Genomic DNA, 15,683 nt, shown 5'->3' with positions numbered 1-15,683 from the left:
GTCCTCATGATCCAGTAACTTCCTCCCAAACTTATCAACTGTTAACCAAATGTATATTATGTTCAAACATGAGATGCAGTTTCCTAGTCTTATATTTGTCACTATAAACGAATGGCAGCTTTACTGAATGTAGAACTTTATTCATTCCATGTGTATGTATGTGTGTGTGTGTGTGTGTGTGTGTGTGTGTGTGTGTGTGTGTGTGTGTGTGTGCTGGGGCTGGGATTCATGCCCAGGGACTCATACTCTTGTTTTGTTTGTTTTACTCATGGCTGATGCTTGACCACTGGAACATGCATCCAACATGGCATTTTTTTTGTGGGTCATGGGGCTTGAACTCTGGGCTTGGTCATTTTCCCTGAGATCGTTAGCTCAAGGCTACCACCCTATCCCTGAGTCTGGGCATTGTCCCTGAGCTCTCCAGCTCAGGGCTGCTGCCCTACCCCTGGAGCCACAGCCTCACTTCCCATTTTCTAGTGATTAATTGGAGATAAGAGTCTCATGTTCTTTAGTGCCTGGACCACTTCTCATTTTCTGGTGGTTAATTGGAGATAAGAGCCCAGACTTTAGTGCCCTGCCTGGCTTTGAACCACAATCCTCAGATCTCAGCCTCCAGTGTAGCTAGGATTACAGGCGTGAGTCACCACACCCTGCCAGAATTCTTTCAAAATCTTATAAAAATGAAAACTCTTCCCTTCCCAAGTCCCAGGCAACCTGCATGTATCTTCTGTCTTTAAATTTGACTCTTCTAGGTATCTCATGACTACCTGGAATCATACAGTTCTATCTTCATGTGACTGGCTTATTTCACTTTGTATAATGTTATCAAGGTTCATCCATGTTATAGCTTGTGTCAGGATTTCCTTGCCTTTAAAGGCATAAAAATATTCCAATGAATATATGTACTATATTTTGTTTAGATGTCATCATCCATCATTGGACACATGTTTTTTTCTACCTTGGCTACTATAATGTGCTTGAGCATAAGCATGCAGATAGCTTTCCAACACTATGGTTTTCTTTTGGAAATAGATCCACGAATAGGATTGCTGGATCATAATCTATTTTTAGTATTTTTTTCCATAATGGTTACACCATTTTATTATTCTGGTCCCAGTGTGTAAGTTTCTTCACATTCGTACCAACACCTATTTTCTATTTCTTTCTGCTTGTTGGAATTTCTATATTTTCTTTGAAGAAATTTCTACGCAAGTCTTTGCCCATTCTATGATCAGACTATTATTTTACTTTAGCTACAAGAGATAGGAAAGTTTCATTGCTAGACAATTTTTGTTTCTTCTTAGGTGCCAGTGATTTTTATGTTGAAACTTTATTTTTGTGCTCTATCTATAATTTCTAATTAACCCAGTGTATTCCATTATTACAAATATATGTGCTTTTGTTTCTCTAAACCAGTCTTTTATGGCACCAACTGAGATTACTTTAGTAATACTTGGTTTTGGTATTTGAAAACTTAACAGTAATATAGTATTTGTTCTGTATTTCATTTTGTAATTCAGTTTTCTACCCATTATAAATGCTTGTAATTTTAAGCATCAGATAAATCAGATAGCTCTGTAAGGCTTGCTTAAAAAAAAAAAAAGCAGTTCCTCCTTCTTCCTTACTAGCTTGCTTTCACCAAAGCTACCTTTATTAGTTTTAGATTTTTGTGTTTGATTTGTTCTCTAGAACTTTTACTTCTTTAAAACTTTTTAATGGTTTATGATATATTACTTTCAGATACATGTTCCTTGTGGGGTTTGGGAATTCTTTTTCTTGCACTGTTTAATTGCTAAGTTGTAAATCTTCAAAGATTCCCAGATGACAGGATGCCATTATACTAACTCCCAGCCCATCATCATCCCAGAGTGTTAGGGCAGGATTTTGACTTGGTTGGTGTTATTAATTTTAATTGTCAACTTGATTGTATTAAGAAAGCAGAGAAGATAAGTAGAACATACCTCAGAATCTGTGATGGTATTCTAAGAAGCAATTAAATCATAAAGGTTCTGACCTAGTCAATGCATTCATCCTTTAATGGATGCATGATATTATGTCATAATTGGGAAAGTGGTGAAAAGTAGGAGATATTGAGAAAGTAGGTTATGGAGGTCATGTTGGGGCACCATCTACCTCTTCCTGTGTCCCCCTTCTCTCTGTTTTTTGGCCGTCATGGTGCAAACTACCCTGCCTATCACTATGGCAGGAACCTTCTGGACTATGAGCTAAAACAAATCCTTCCTCCTTTAAGTTGTTTCTGTAAAATATTTTGGCCACAGTAAAAGTAACTAACACAGCTAGTACTCATTATTAATGTGATAACCTTGAAATGTCATTCAGACCTGAGCCATGTAGGATTCTATGAATCCTTTCCCTCATTTTGAAAATTTTTATCTCCTATAAGTTAGTCATTTTATCATGCTTGCTTCATTTTCTTTATACATATTACTCATTTAAAACCAAATTCTCTAGTGTAGAAAAGTGCTGTATCGGGATGGACAGTCTATGAGGACTGCCTTTTGAGTTTCTTACCTATTATTCAGGGTTCTCCTTTCAGTTATGCCTGGAATTCCCTTTGTTTTTTTTCTTTCTGTATTGATCTCCTGCTTCCTATATTACACACCTTCCTTCTCCTTATCTTCCTTTCTGTTTCCTGAAATAAATATCCTCCCCTTGAATTCTAGGTTGTAAATTACATTCCTCATCTTTGCTCTTTTGTTTTCAAGCTTCTAATGTTGCTACAAAGGAGTTTAAAGATTCTGATTCCTCATCTTTTGTATGAATCTCCCAACCCATCTCATGATATCTTAGAGGATTTTCAATTTTAATTATTTCTGTTTTTAAATAAAAAATATTAACTTATTTGTTGATTGATTGATTAACTTTTCTGTAGTGTTGGCTCAAACCCAGAGCCTCATACATCTTAAACAAGTGCTATGTATCACTGAACTATTCCTACCCGCCTCACCCTTCTAGTTTTTATGCTATCTTTTTGAATGCCTACAGTAAAAAACAAAAACAAACAAACAACAACCAATGCATATTGCAATAACCAGATACATGATCAAGGTAGTTATGCTAAAATCAAGGTTAGAAGGTGCTCCATGGCGGTTACACTCCACAATCATTGCCTCTGCAATGTTGGCAGTGCTTTGAGGTACTTACCCTCTCTTCCCCTGTTTCCTTTACTTCTTCATTCTGGAATTCCTCCTCTTTGGCCTTTAGACCTTCTGGACAATATTTTTTTCTTCATTTTGTTTTTTATTTTATATTCTGGGCAGAGTTCTTAAATTCACATTCCAGCCCTTCTAAATTTTGAGTTATTAGTTTTAAGCATCCTGTTTTTCTTTTAGTGAGAGCAGCATCTTTTTCATAATGTTAAGGACTGTAAAATCTTTTCATTTGCTTAGACTTCAGAGAGGGAAATCTAAGCATCTCACACCTTAACTTTATATAAGGCTGGAGTTAGATGTTCTATCTATAGGGGGACAGATATATTAATGAAGTCAACTTACAGATCTAGCCTGCCTCTATCTCATCTTGAGTTTCTAGTTTTGGGTTATGAAGTTTCTTTCTATTTGGCTTCTGTCAGACTGTGGAGCTTTCAACAGGTGATATGTGAGTATTAAGACTGATTTTTTTCTCTGATCAAAATTATGTTGTTTGTAAAACAGTTTTCTAAAATCTTGAGGATAAGTTTTTTTTTTTCCTTTTCTGGCTTTAGCTTGATGGTGTTCTCTTTCTCCATGTAGCACATTTTGTTCAGATATTGTTTGGGTATTGGAAGCTTTAAAATTTTGTCCATGCACGTTTTTCCTGTCTTGAAACTCCGGGTTGTCTTTTGTTTCACCAGTTTTCTTTTTTCCTTTTTCTCTTCTTGACTGCCTTTATGTGGATTCATAATTCGGGTTTTCATTTCTTTTTATCCTTTTGGCACATGAAAACTCTTCTCTGATCCCTGTATTTCTTCCCACAGCCATCTCACTATGTTCTTGGCAATTCTAAGAAAATTTCTCTTTTAAGCAGTATACTTTTTTTTTTTTTGCCAGTCCTGGGCTTGAGCTCAGGGCCTGAACACTGTCCTTGGACTTTATCAAGGCTAGAACTCTACTACTTGAGCCTGAGCACCACTTCCGGCTTTTTTCTATGTGTGTGGTACTGAGGAATTGAACCCCGGTCTTTGTGTATGCTAGGCAAGCACTCTACCACTTGGCCAAACCCTCAGCCCCAGTATACTTTTGTTAAAGCAAATATTTGTTCTTATTTTAGATTATCCCCTTATTTTAAACTATAACAGTATATATTTCCTTGGCTTAATGTCTTTGCCCTTTTCTCTGTTGCTATCTTGAAGACAGAATCCCATGCATGTTCAGACTTAGGTCCTGCTATGGTGTTTTTTCTCCCCATTATGCTGGGGCTCTATTAAAAGACTTAAATGTTAAATGAGTCATTGCTTGACTGAAGTCCAGCATAAGGAAAAGGATTAGGTTTGTAGTAGATTAATTTACCAATTAGAAATGTATCTTCCTGTGAGGCCCAGGGAAGGAGCCAGCATCAACTCTAGGAATAACCAAATAGAAGTTTGCCTCAAACTAAACACTTTCTTCCAGGTATTTGGTATGGCACTTAGTAATTAGCAAGGTCATTGTCACTTGGCATGGCTGCTTTCCTCTGAGGCAGCTGCATTTTCCATAGTAATACGTAAGTCAAGAGTAATTACACATTCTGGTCTCCATATGGAAAAAAAAAAGAAAGAATAACTGCACAGCCAGAGATTGGGTTGGCCTTCGGAGCCAGGGGTGCTTTTTAGTGACATAGTATATTTTAAATACACCAAGCTCTGTCCCAGGCTTACTTCCCTGCAGGCTTCATCCTGCTGGACACCAGTCTAGGTCTGTTGGGTTTTTGTTTTCTTCTTTACTGCACATGATAAGGGTACTAAGCCTTAGTACTTTGTCAACTTCCTTAGCTGATTTATGCAAGTATGTATTTTCAAAGCTTTTAGGCAATAGTTGAAATAACTGTAGTTTCTAGGACTAAGTCAGGATATTTTCTGTTTGTTTTTATTGTTATTTTTGTGACTAAGCCTCACTATGTAAGAAGACTAGCTTCAGATTCATGATTCTCCTGCCTCTGCTTCCTGAGTATTTGACAGGTATATACGACCATGCCCAGCAGGATAATTCCTATTCTTTCAATCAATTGGTCATTTCTTTGGTTATCTAGCACAGAGCAATGATCTTGCATGATTTCTTATTTAGAAATTATATTTTTCTCTCATTATATTTCTAATTTTCTTGATACTAGCACATTTTCATTTGCTAAATTTTTATTATTTTAGTGATAGTCTAAATATAATTTTATACTATGTATCAGAAATTGTTTTTATAGCTGGGTATTGATAACTCACAGTATAATATTAGCTACTCAGGAGGCTGATATGTGAGGATCACAGTTCAAAGGCAGCCCCTGTAAGAAAACCTGCGAGACTGTTATCTCTAACCACCCAAGAGCTGGAAGTGGAGCTTTGGCTTAAATGGTAGCATGCTGATCTTGATCAAAAGAAGCTCAGGGATAGTGCTCAGGTACTGGATTTATGCTATGAGTCTTTAGGAATGAAATCTCATTCGCCTGCTTTTAATTATTCTTGTTATCAGGCTATTTATACATACATCTTTTTGTCCTATATAGAATAAGGTAATTTATATAATTAATATGAATTTATAATTCATATATGAGAAAAAGAAAGGAGAAATAAGAGCATGGCAGTCATAAAATGTTACAGGGATAAAGCAGCATAAGGCAGTGCACCCCAAGGTCTTGTAACTAACTTGGGGTGAACCTTTGCTCTGAAGGCTGTCATGGAAAGAGAAAGGCATTTCCCTGGACTGTTCATTTCACTTCACAGTGTATAAACAAGGGCTTTTTGCCCTTCCAGAAGTAGGACTGAAGAAAACATTGATATTGTCTCCAGGCAGCTGTGGAATTCAATGTTAATTGTTGTGCTAGAATAAATAGCTTGAGAATTTTACTATTTATTTGGTTAATAAAAATAGTCACCCTAGCAGAAGAGAATTTAAAAGTTCCACTATTCACAATGAGTAAAACCAATAATGATGGAACTGTAGTGTAAAGGATGTATACAAAACTTAAAAATGACAATTTAAAGTTTGTAGAAGTTGCTGCCTAACTTATATCGTGTATTAAAAAATCTGCCCTTCTGAGCTTGTGGTTTGCCTGGCTGGTGGTGTTAGCGTAGAGTAGCACTATAAGATTAGAGATCAAAGGACTGGAATTAACTGTCCAGCTGTATTATTCCTACTTCAGAAAGCCTGGATCTTTATGAGCTCTGATTTGTTATTTTTTACTGTTAGGGTAAATATTCTCCATAAGTTTAAAAGTATTAGGCATTAACTTGTATGTTTGGGAAGATAGAATACATTTTTAAGTCTTACTTATTATGCCTGAGTTTCCTGTAGATATTCAATAAATACTTATTTTTTTTTCTTAGCTAGGTGCTGGTGGCTTACGCCTGTAATACTAGCTACTCATGAGGCTGAGATCTGAGGATTCCAGTTTTAATTCAGCCCAGGCAAGGTAGTCTGTGAGATTCCTCCAATAAACTATTCAGAAAAATACAGAGGTGGTGCTGTTGGTTTAAGTACTAGAGTACTAGCCTTGAGCAAAAGAAGTTTGGGGCCAGTGCCCAGGCCCATAGTTCAAGTCCCAGAACCAGCAAAAATAAAATATAAACTGTTTTTATTTTCTTTAAAGACAGGATTTTGCTTTGTTCCAGGCTGACCTGAAATTGGCAATCCTCCTGTCTCTGCCTCCCCAATGCTGGGATTGCAGAGTATACCACTACACTCAATTTAATAAATAGCTTGATTAAACACAAGGAGATTCTTAGGTGGGATGAAAGCTATTTAAAAATCAAAGTAGCTGGGCATGGTGGCTCACTAGTGGCTCATGCCTGTAATCCTAGCTACTCAGGAGGCTGTGATCAGAGGATCAAGGTTCAAAGCCAGGCTGGGCACAAAAGGACCTGAGTCTCTTATCTCCAATTAACCTCTAGAAATTGAGAAGTGGGGCTTGGCTCAAGGGTAGGGTAGTAGCCTTGAGCTGATGAGCCCACAGACAGTGCCCAGGCCAGAGTTCAAGCCTCATGACCCCCACCCCCAAATCAAACCCAGGTTTTATGCATGCTATGCAAGCACTATCTACCACTAAGCCACCCACCTAACAGGATTACTTATTTCTTACTGAAATGGGAATTATGGTTGCACTAATCTTGGTTCTTCCACTGAGTGACTGTACGATTTTAGATTCTTCTCAGCTTTCTCATACACATAGGGTATTGCTGAACCGGTCATCTCTTACCACCTGATGGTATTAGCTCCTGTTCCCTTGTTGCACTTACCCTTTGGATGCAAACTGTTAGCTCAAAATAAAACTTTCTTTCTTTCCTTTTTTTTTTTTAAATTTTTTTTGTCATGGAGCTTGAACTCAGGGCCTGGGTAATATCCCTAAGCTTTTCTGCTCAAGGCTAGCACTCTGTAATACTGAGCCACAGCTCCACTTTTGGTTTTCTGGAGTCTCATGGACTTGCCTGATCAGGCTGAGTTTGAACTGTGATCCTCAGATCCTCAGATCCTGAGTAGCTAGCGTTACATGCATGAGCCACCATCACCAGATGCTCTTTCCCTTTTTCTTTTTCCTCCGTCCTTCCCCTTTTCCCTTTACCTCCTCCTCCCCATATCCTTTCCTTTCCTTTCTTTCCCTTTAAATTTGCTCAACAGAATGGATTCTTCTCCTGGCCCTATTTCTTTTTCTTTTGCATATTTATCCCAATCATTTGTTTTTTGTTGTTTTTTTCCATATATTTTTATTGTAATTAATAGAAGGGTTACATTATATTCACCAGATAGAAGGTGCATTACTTCACAAACGATACCCTTTCTCATGTCTTGGTCCCCATTTCCCTCCCCCCATCTCTACCCCTCATTTTGTTTTCTCCCCTTCCCTATCCTATTTCAGATAACCAAATAAACATATATACAATATCTCAGATAACAAGGTGAAATACTGTAACAATATGAGATAACCAAGGGGCAGCACAAGAGATGAGAGATAACATGGTACATTAAGGACAACAGTCACTCATTATATGGCTTTTGTTTCTATATCCTGGTGGTTCTTTCATTTAGTGTCATACTATATGTCCTGGCCCTATTTCTGTATCTCCCCAACTTGAAGCTATCTCTTCAGCTAGCCATCAAAATTGAATTTATCCTATGGAAATACATCTTCTTTACATCATTTGGGCAAATGAGAAGAAAGTTCTGATTTTTCAGATGTTAGATCTTATTAGGTTCCTATTTTCATTAAGCTAGCATTTTGGTGCTTGGTATGAGGGATCTTTTCTTCCTCTGATCAGCAGTGCATCACTGTCACATGCTAGTCCTCTTATACCAACTGTGGGGTTTTCTTTCCTTTTCCAGGCGCCCCATTTCTCCTAGCATGACCGTAATCTGATCAGTAACTGCGACCCCTGACTCCTGTGTCTGGCAACTGTGGAGCTGGGGTCTCATTACCACCCCCAACTACAGAACCATCATGGCTGCCATCTCTACTTCCACTCCTGTAATCTCACAGCCCCAGGTAAGTGATTCAGACCAGCTTCTATATTGGCTAATCATAGCCTTGTCAAATATTTAAATTGACTCTCACAAGGTGTGTTTTGCTCTAGGGATTATGTATAGTTCTCTTATTATCATTTTGTGGGTACTTAGAAACTGGTGCTTTTGTGAGCCAGGTACCATTTAGTTCAGGAAGCAGCTGGAACAATGAACAATGGTTTTAGTGAACTGGCCTCTGTTCATAGAGGGCTTTGGTTTTCAGCACTGAGGATGCCTGACTCTTACTCTGGATGCTGAATTCCAAATCAAAACAAATCAGTAGCAAATTCTGCTGCTTTCCTTTTCTCAGCTTTTGTTGTTGTTGTCACTGTTTAATGAAATATCTCAGAGTAAATCCAATAAATACCCCAATGCTGCCTCAGTAGCCTCTGATAATTAGTATTTCCTCTTCTAGGAAATTGGAAGACTAAGTTGATTCCCAAAATTGTTGAACAGTTTCTAGGAAGTACTTTTGCTATCTGGGGCACTGTCTCTGTTGACATTGTTTTACAATCTGTTCTCTGGAGTGTTCACTGGACTCTGTGGAGCTCAGCAGGCTGCGTGGTACAACAGGAACAGACTTTGGAGTCATTAGGCTTCATTCATAGCCCTGTACCTTGGACTGTTGAATAAAGAACCTTAGTCACACTCCCCTCTCTCATCCTCAATTTCCTTTCCCTCAATTGGCCTTCACACTGTGCTTTGTAGATTAAATGACAGAAAGTATGTAAAGCATGCAGAAGGAACTCAAGTGTAAGTAAGTGTAGTTTCTTCCCATTTCATCTTCCTTTACTTTCACTCTTCAAAGAGTAGGAGCTTTTAGTTTTGACAGTCATTTAGACCGAGATTAAAGAACAGTCGTATAGCTATAATAAAGAGTCATGTTGATTGGAATTACCTTTTTTTTAAATAGAATATTACTCCATGTTTTTTATTTGTATGTTATTTTATGTATAACTTTGTAAGAGATTAAAATTTTGTCAGCCAGATGTGTGAGGGCAGATCATGCCTGCAAACCTAGCTACTAAGGAACTTGAATTCTCAAGATTGAGGTCAAAGCCAGCCCAGGAAGGAAAGTTCATGAGACTCTTATCTCCAATTAACTGCCAAAATGCTGGATGTGGAAGTGTGGTGGCTTAAATGGTAGAGTGGCAGCCTTGAGTGACAAAACTGAGGGACAGAGTCCAGGCCCTAAGTTAGGTACACACACAAAAAAGTGTGTATTTTAAATAAGAGTATTCCTCCTCCTCCTCCTCCTCTTCCTCTTCCTTCTGCTCTTCTTCTTCCTCCTCCTCCTACTCTTCCTCTTTTTTTTTTTTTTTTTGCCAGTCCTGGGCATGAGCTCAGGGCCTGAGCACTGTCCTTGGACTTTCTCAAGGCTAGAGCTCTACCACTTGAGCCTCAGCACCACTTCCAGCGTTTTTTGTATGTATGTGGTACCAAGGAATCGAACTTGGGTCTTCGTGCATGCTAGGCAAGCACTTTAACCACTAGGCCAAACTTCCGGCCCTTCCTCTTCCTCTTCTATCCCCCTTCATACTGAGACTTGAGCTTGAGATCTTTTACTAGCTAGGCAGGCTTTTTTCCATTTGATCCACAATTCTAGCCCTTTTTTGGGGGATTGTTACTTTTGAGATAGGGCTAGCCCTGGACAGTGATCCTCCTATGTTGCTGGGAAGACAGATGTGTATCATCCCACCCAGTTTTTCTGTTTCCCAGTTGTGTTTTCTTGGTAGCTTGGAATGATAAGCATATATCCCTGCCTGGAGCCATAAACCCTCAGTCTCTGCTGACAATGTAGCTAACTACTGCAGGCTTGAGACATGGTACTCAACCTTGTTTTTTTGTCTTCATTTAAGAAGGAATGAAGAAAATGAGGGAGAAAGAAGGAAAGGACATTCTTCATTTCCTATGTGCTTTCCCTCTCACCTCCCCAAAATAAAAGACCCCAGTTGCCGGCCCTGGTAGTTCATGCTTATCTATAATCTTAGCTATTTAGGAGACTGAGATCTGGAGGATTGCCAGCCTGGGAAGTCTTTGAGACCTTGATTTCCAGTTAACTTTCGAAATATTAGATGAGGGACCGTGTTTAACTGGCAGGGTGCCAGCTATGACTGAAAAAATCTGAACAAGAGCTTAAGGCATTGAGTTCCGAACAACAACAACAACAAAATCAATAAAAGACCTGAAGATTTTATCACATGGGTAAAATACATATTGTTCTTCAAAGCTTTTAACATTATTCCCAGGATGTTTAGTGTTTCCTCTGAAATGTGTATTTCTCTTTTTGGCAAAAGGGTCCTCGCCTATTCAGCACTTCATTTACTTTGGGTATTTGATTACTTGTAACCTGAATTGGTGTTTTGGTACCTGAGAGACTTGGAGAATAAGTAGATACTTAGAGCATGTCATCCGAGGTCACCACCTCATAGTCTAGTGCAGCTGTTTCTGGTAGTCATTATGTGAGCTTTTCGTGGAGTGAGTGAGGCCCTGGTGCCAGGTTCTGGACAAGACATGTCAGCCTCCCATTGTCCCTGTCGTTGGTCAGAGTTTCCAACAGCATCAACCTACCTCCATATTTCTCCTCTTACACAAGTGGCTGTCAGTGGGTTATATAGTATAAACGCTTGAAAATAACTCATCTAATTAAAACCTTTAACACCACCTGAAGTAGAGATGAGTCAACTGAATATAAACACTTGGAAATGTGTACTCTGACAAATTTTCTTTACCCACTTTCCCTACCCCTGCCATACCTCTCTCTTCCTTGCCTCGCCTACTTTTTCCCACTTATTATACTGAGGTTTTTACTCAGGGGCTTATACTTGCTAAATAGTCACCAACCCTTTAGCCTGTTTAGCTTTAGTTACTTATTAGGTAGGATCTCAGCTTTCTGTGAATGGCCGGATCCCCTTACCTATAGATTTCACCACTATTGGATTATATCCGATTTGGCTGGCCTTAACCTGCAGCCTTCCTCATCTCTACTTCCTGAGTATTTGTGATTTCAGGCCTAAGCTAGGATGCCTGGTCCCACGGTAAAATCTCTATGGTAAATTGACAGAATCTACTAAAATGATGCATCTTTGTACATGTCCTGTTTCCTTCTTGGTATCTATGTTAAAATATATAAAGATATTCATTTAGGCATTGGTTACAGACTAAGCAGTAAAAAGTTTCTCAGTATCCTATAGTAGAAGGACTAAGTTCAGAAATATGAGTATGACTTAAATATAGCAATATATCAATAAGAATGAACACATCAACACAGCTATATTGCTCTAAAACACTCCTACCCCCTTGTTTTCCCCTGGTACTGGGGCTTCAACTCTGTGCCTTATTTTTTGTTGTTGTTCGTTTTTTGTCATTCAAGGCTGGCACTTTACCATTTGTCCCATAAGTCTACTTCTGCCTTTTAAGGGGTTAATTGGAGATGTCTCAAAGACATTCCTGTCTGGGTTTCCTTCAAACTGTGATCCTTGACTCTTAACCTTCTGAGTAGTTAGGATTACAGTCATGAGTCACCAGTACCAGGCTTACCTTAAGATATTAGCTTGTCTTCTAATATTTTATGAAGGAAAAAGAAAACAAGATACAACATAATTATTATAGGAAGATATCATTAAAATGATGATTAAAACAAGATTGTTTTTAGACAGAAACAACTATGGTACATAAATGGAAGTACACAGTGAATGTTCTAACATAGACATTATCAGTATGGTGATTTCCTCCCACTCCCAAGATGGCCAGACTTGGACTTGGGAAGACAGTCTCCCAAAAGTTCAATCCTTTGTTTTTAACTTCTTTCATGAATTTAAACAATTACAAATGTTCTCCTTGAGCCTCATTAATGAAAAGAAAAAAGGATCAGGAAACACTGGAACACTGATTGTTTTTAAAGCATATAGAGGAGTCCTGTGGTCACAATGGTTGTGCTAAAATCATCACTCCAACATTAGCTGAGCCTGAGGCAAAGATATTCATGCCTTCCAAATGAGCAGAGCAGTCATGAAGCCAGTCTCGTAGGATTGTTTTAATGATGACATGTCAAAATATGTGTAAAACTTAGAATGCTGTTTGGCAGACTCTGCCTATGTATATTTGAAAGTATTATTATTGTTCAGCAAGTTCTGTAGTAGGTCTAGGATTCAAGAATAAATGAGGTAAATAAGGCCTTTGTCCTGCTATTGCTCAGAAATACATTGAGAAATTTCCAGATAGAGAAGTAAGAAAATTACAATGCTATATCACAAACATTATGACACATGCGAATGGATATTCTAGATGTCAAATAGTGCACTCATCAGACACGTGAGGAAGATCAACAGACTGGCAGCTAATGAATGAGTAGGAGTTATGTTGGCAAGGAAGAAGTATGGTTCGTAGATGTCAAATGCTCCAATGTGAGAGAGAGAGGGAGAACAGGGATTAGAACTTAGCTTATATAGTCTCAATACAATATGACATGGGGCTGTCAGCGCTAAGGTCCCTGTACCAGCTGTGCCATCTGTGTCAGCTCACAAGAACAGATGGTTGAATTTTCAAGAATTTCATGATTTGGTAGACTTCATGCTACAGTGGAGTATTTACACTACCAGAACTGGCAAACTCAAAGTATCAGCCTGGATGAGTTACGATATCAACCTAGAGATTTTGTAGGACAGTGTAAGCCATGTCAAGGAGTTTAATATTAACCTTCAGGAGTTTCTACAATTTGGTGACTGTCTTGGCTTTTGAGTTCATACCTGCTTCAGGCCTGGGCTCATACCTTGACTTTTGACAATTCTCTTGAGCAAATTCTCTTACTAACAGCCAAGATAACTGAGTTTCACTATTCTAGCCATTTATTTGGAACAGTGTTACTTTCAAATGGGAAACTAAGGTTGCTTGGAAGGAGTCACCATGAAGACCATCTTGATCACATGGTTCCAGGATCCTCCAGTTGGTAATGAGCCTCCTGATTAGCTGTTTCAATGTCATTTGTACAGTCAAATTTTAGTTCACAGCTCGCCTGCTTTGGTTTCCAAAGCTGTGTACTGGTGTGTTCTCTTCTACTTGCTATATTCTAGGTTCAGAGAAGGTTAAAGTTATTTAAATGCAGCATCACCTTAGGCAAAGACTAATGAGCAATTCACTGGATCAGCTTAGTCTGGTATTGTCTGGCACATCCACCTGCATTCTTTTAAAGTGAATTCAGGGGCATGAGTAAAGATCAACTCCCATCCAGTGTGAAAGGCCTGAAAATCCTTTTCTAAGGCACAAACAACTGATTTTTTTTAAAGGCTTTTGGTTTTGTTTGTCTAGTCATTCAGTAACAAAGAACATTTTTCTAGTTAAGGTTGCCTAATACTAGCTCTAAACTAATTAATATGAGCAGATAGCCTGTGATTGTTTCAAGCAATAATGGGAGAAAGCTTTTATTGTCACTCTTGCTGGGATGACTGTTTAGTTAGTGAAAGATAGGCCTTGTGCTTTGAAGTGGAACAAGTTTTGATTCTCTGCTTTACTCCTGCCAGTACTGTAAGATGGATTTTTGTTTTCTCATGGAGAGAGGGAGAGGGAGGGAGGGAGGGAGGGAGGGATAAAGGGAGGGAGGAAGGGGGGGGGACAGGGAGAGAGAGAGAGAAATTAAGAGCACCCATAAATCTAGGTGATCCCAAGGTGAAGGAGACTCGCAGCCTCAAGATGTTTTTGCTTATAGTTGATTGACAGTCCCACTTTCCCAGATGCTGATAAAGAGTTTCCAAAAGCTCCCAAGGGTGCACTAGCAGATTGGAAAGGAACCTGCTGCTCATCATTGGCTTAAGTTGATGTGTTCATATCCTGTGGATATTGAGGATGTATGGTGAGGATAGGTAGGAAACCAGGAAAAAAAAACCAACTTGATATTCTTAATAGTTCTTTTTCTGTTTCTAAGGCTCTATGAGTATTTGGTCAAGTTACTGTGGTTAGAATTTGAATTAAAGTTTTTATTTTTAATGGACTCATTATTTGACTTTTCTCAAATCTAAAACTGATACTAGAGATCAGAAGAGATTTCTGAGAATTTGCAGGGTATTTAGCTTCATTGCTGTGAGTTCAGTAAGGGAAGGAATATTTGAATTTTGCTCTATCTGCTGTTTCTTTCTGACTCAAGATACCTGAAAGGTATTTTGATTCTTGTAAATGATGCTTTCATTAAAGGTGTGACTGTATGTAGATTTTCAGGGACTTACAGATGGTTCAGTCTGTGAAGTAAGAAATCATGGAATTCTTTATGATAGTGCTTTATTTTAGACTGAAATGTAAGTACTTACTTGCAGCATGAAGTATTATTCATAGCAGTATGAAATTCCCAGTGTTACACTCCTCACAATGTTAGGCCTTGCCTGACATGCAGTTGAGAGTACATAGGCTTGTAGGTCTGAGTACATTTTGGTTCAAATCTAAAATACATAATAGTCAGGCAGTCTTTCTATGTAGGTATTTCTCTGCTTAATATTTTAGCTCTGGAAACTTAAAATAATATGCATAGTTCTCAAAAGTTTAAATGGAAAAAATATCTGCCAGCTGATTTCTGTAGTATGACACTTAAGTTGAGCCCAGGCATATGTTTGTTCTTTCCATTTTATCCATCATTGCTCAGGGAGTTTTCTTACAGGGAGAAAGAATGTTTTCTACTGCATATGGTCTGTGTATATGCTGGGCATATGTGTTATGCTAGAAGATCCATTAGATGAAAGCCAATTTAGATAAACATTCTACAGAAAGCGCCAGCACACTGCCAGGAATAAATGCCTAAGGAGATAAACAGTGAGAATTTTTACTTATTCCAGATCTTAAAACCTGTTTCTATTAGAAATTTGTTCTCCTATTGCCATTTAAATTCATTTATGCTCCCTTTGTTTATAAGTGCAGATTAAATTTGGGGAGAATATCTTATTTTGGAATCTGAACGTGCATTTTCAATTTGCTTTTGCTATGATAAAATTGTACAAGGGCAGTTAGGGTAAACCACAGATA

At 38.3% G+C, this 15,683-nt stretch overlaps 1 protein-coding gene across 4 annotated transcripts in view; it reads left to right on the top strand.

Annotated features, from left to right (window-relative positions):
• Lpar1 (lysophosphatidic acid receptor 1) overlaps nucleotides 1-15,683 on the top strand; it is a 114,545-nt gene that overhangs the window by 43,197 nt on the left and 55,665 nt on the right. For all 4 annotated transcript variants that reach the window (XM_090330420.1, XM_090330417.1, XM_090330419.1 and 1 more), the window contains exon 2: nucleotides 8,502-8,661. In XM_090330420.1, the coding sequence (XP_090186546.1) occupies nucleotides 8,617-8,661 (45 nt within the window). In that variant the 5' untranslated portion in view covers nucleotides 8,502-8,616. The remainder of the gene's footprint in view (nucleotides 1-8,501; nucleotides 8,662-15,683) is intronic.

Source organism: Megascapheus bottae, chromosome 3 (genome assembly GCF_031878675.1).
Source record: "Megascapheus bottae isolate mThoBot1 chromosome 3, mThoBot2.hap1, whole genome shotgun sequence".
Classification (NCBI taxonomy): Eukaryota; Metazoa; Chordata; class Mammalia; order Rodentia; family Geomyidae; genus Megascapheus; species Megascapheus bottae.
The sequence above is the reverse complement of the archived record's forward strand: the minus strand, read 5'-3'. Positions and strand labels throughout refer to the sequence as shown.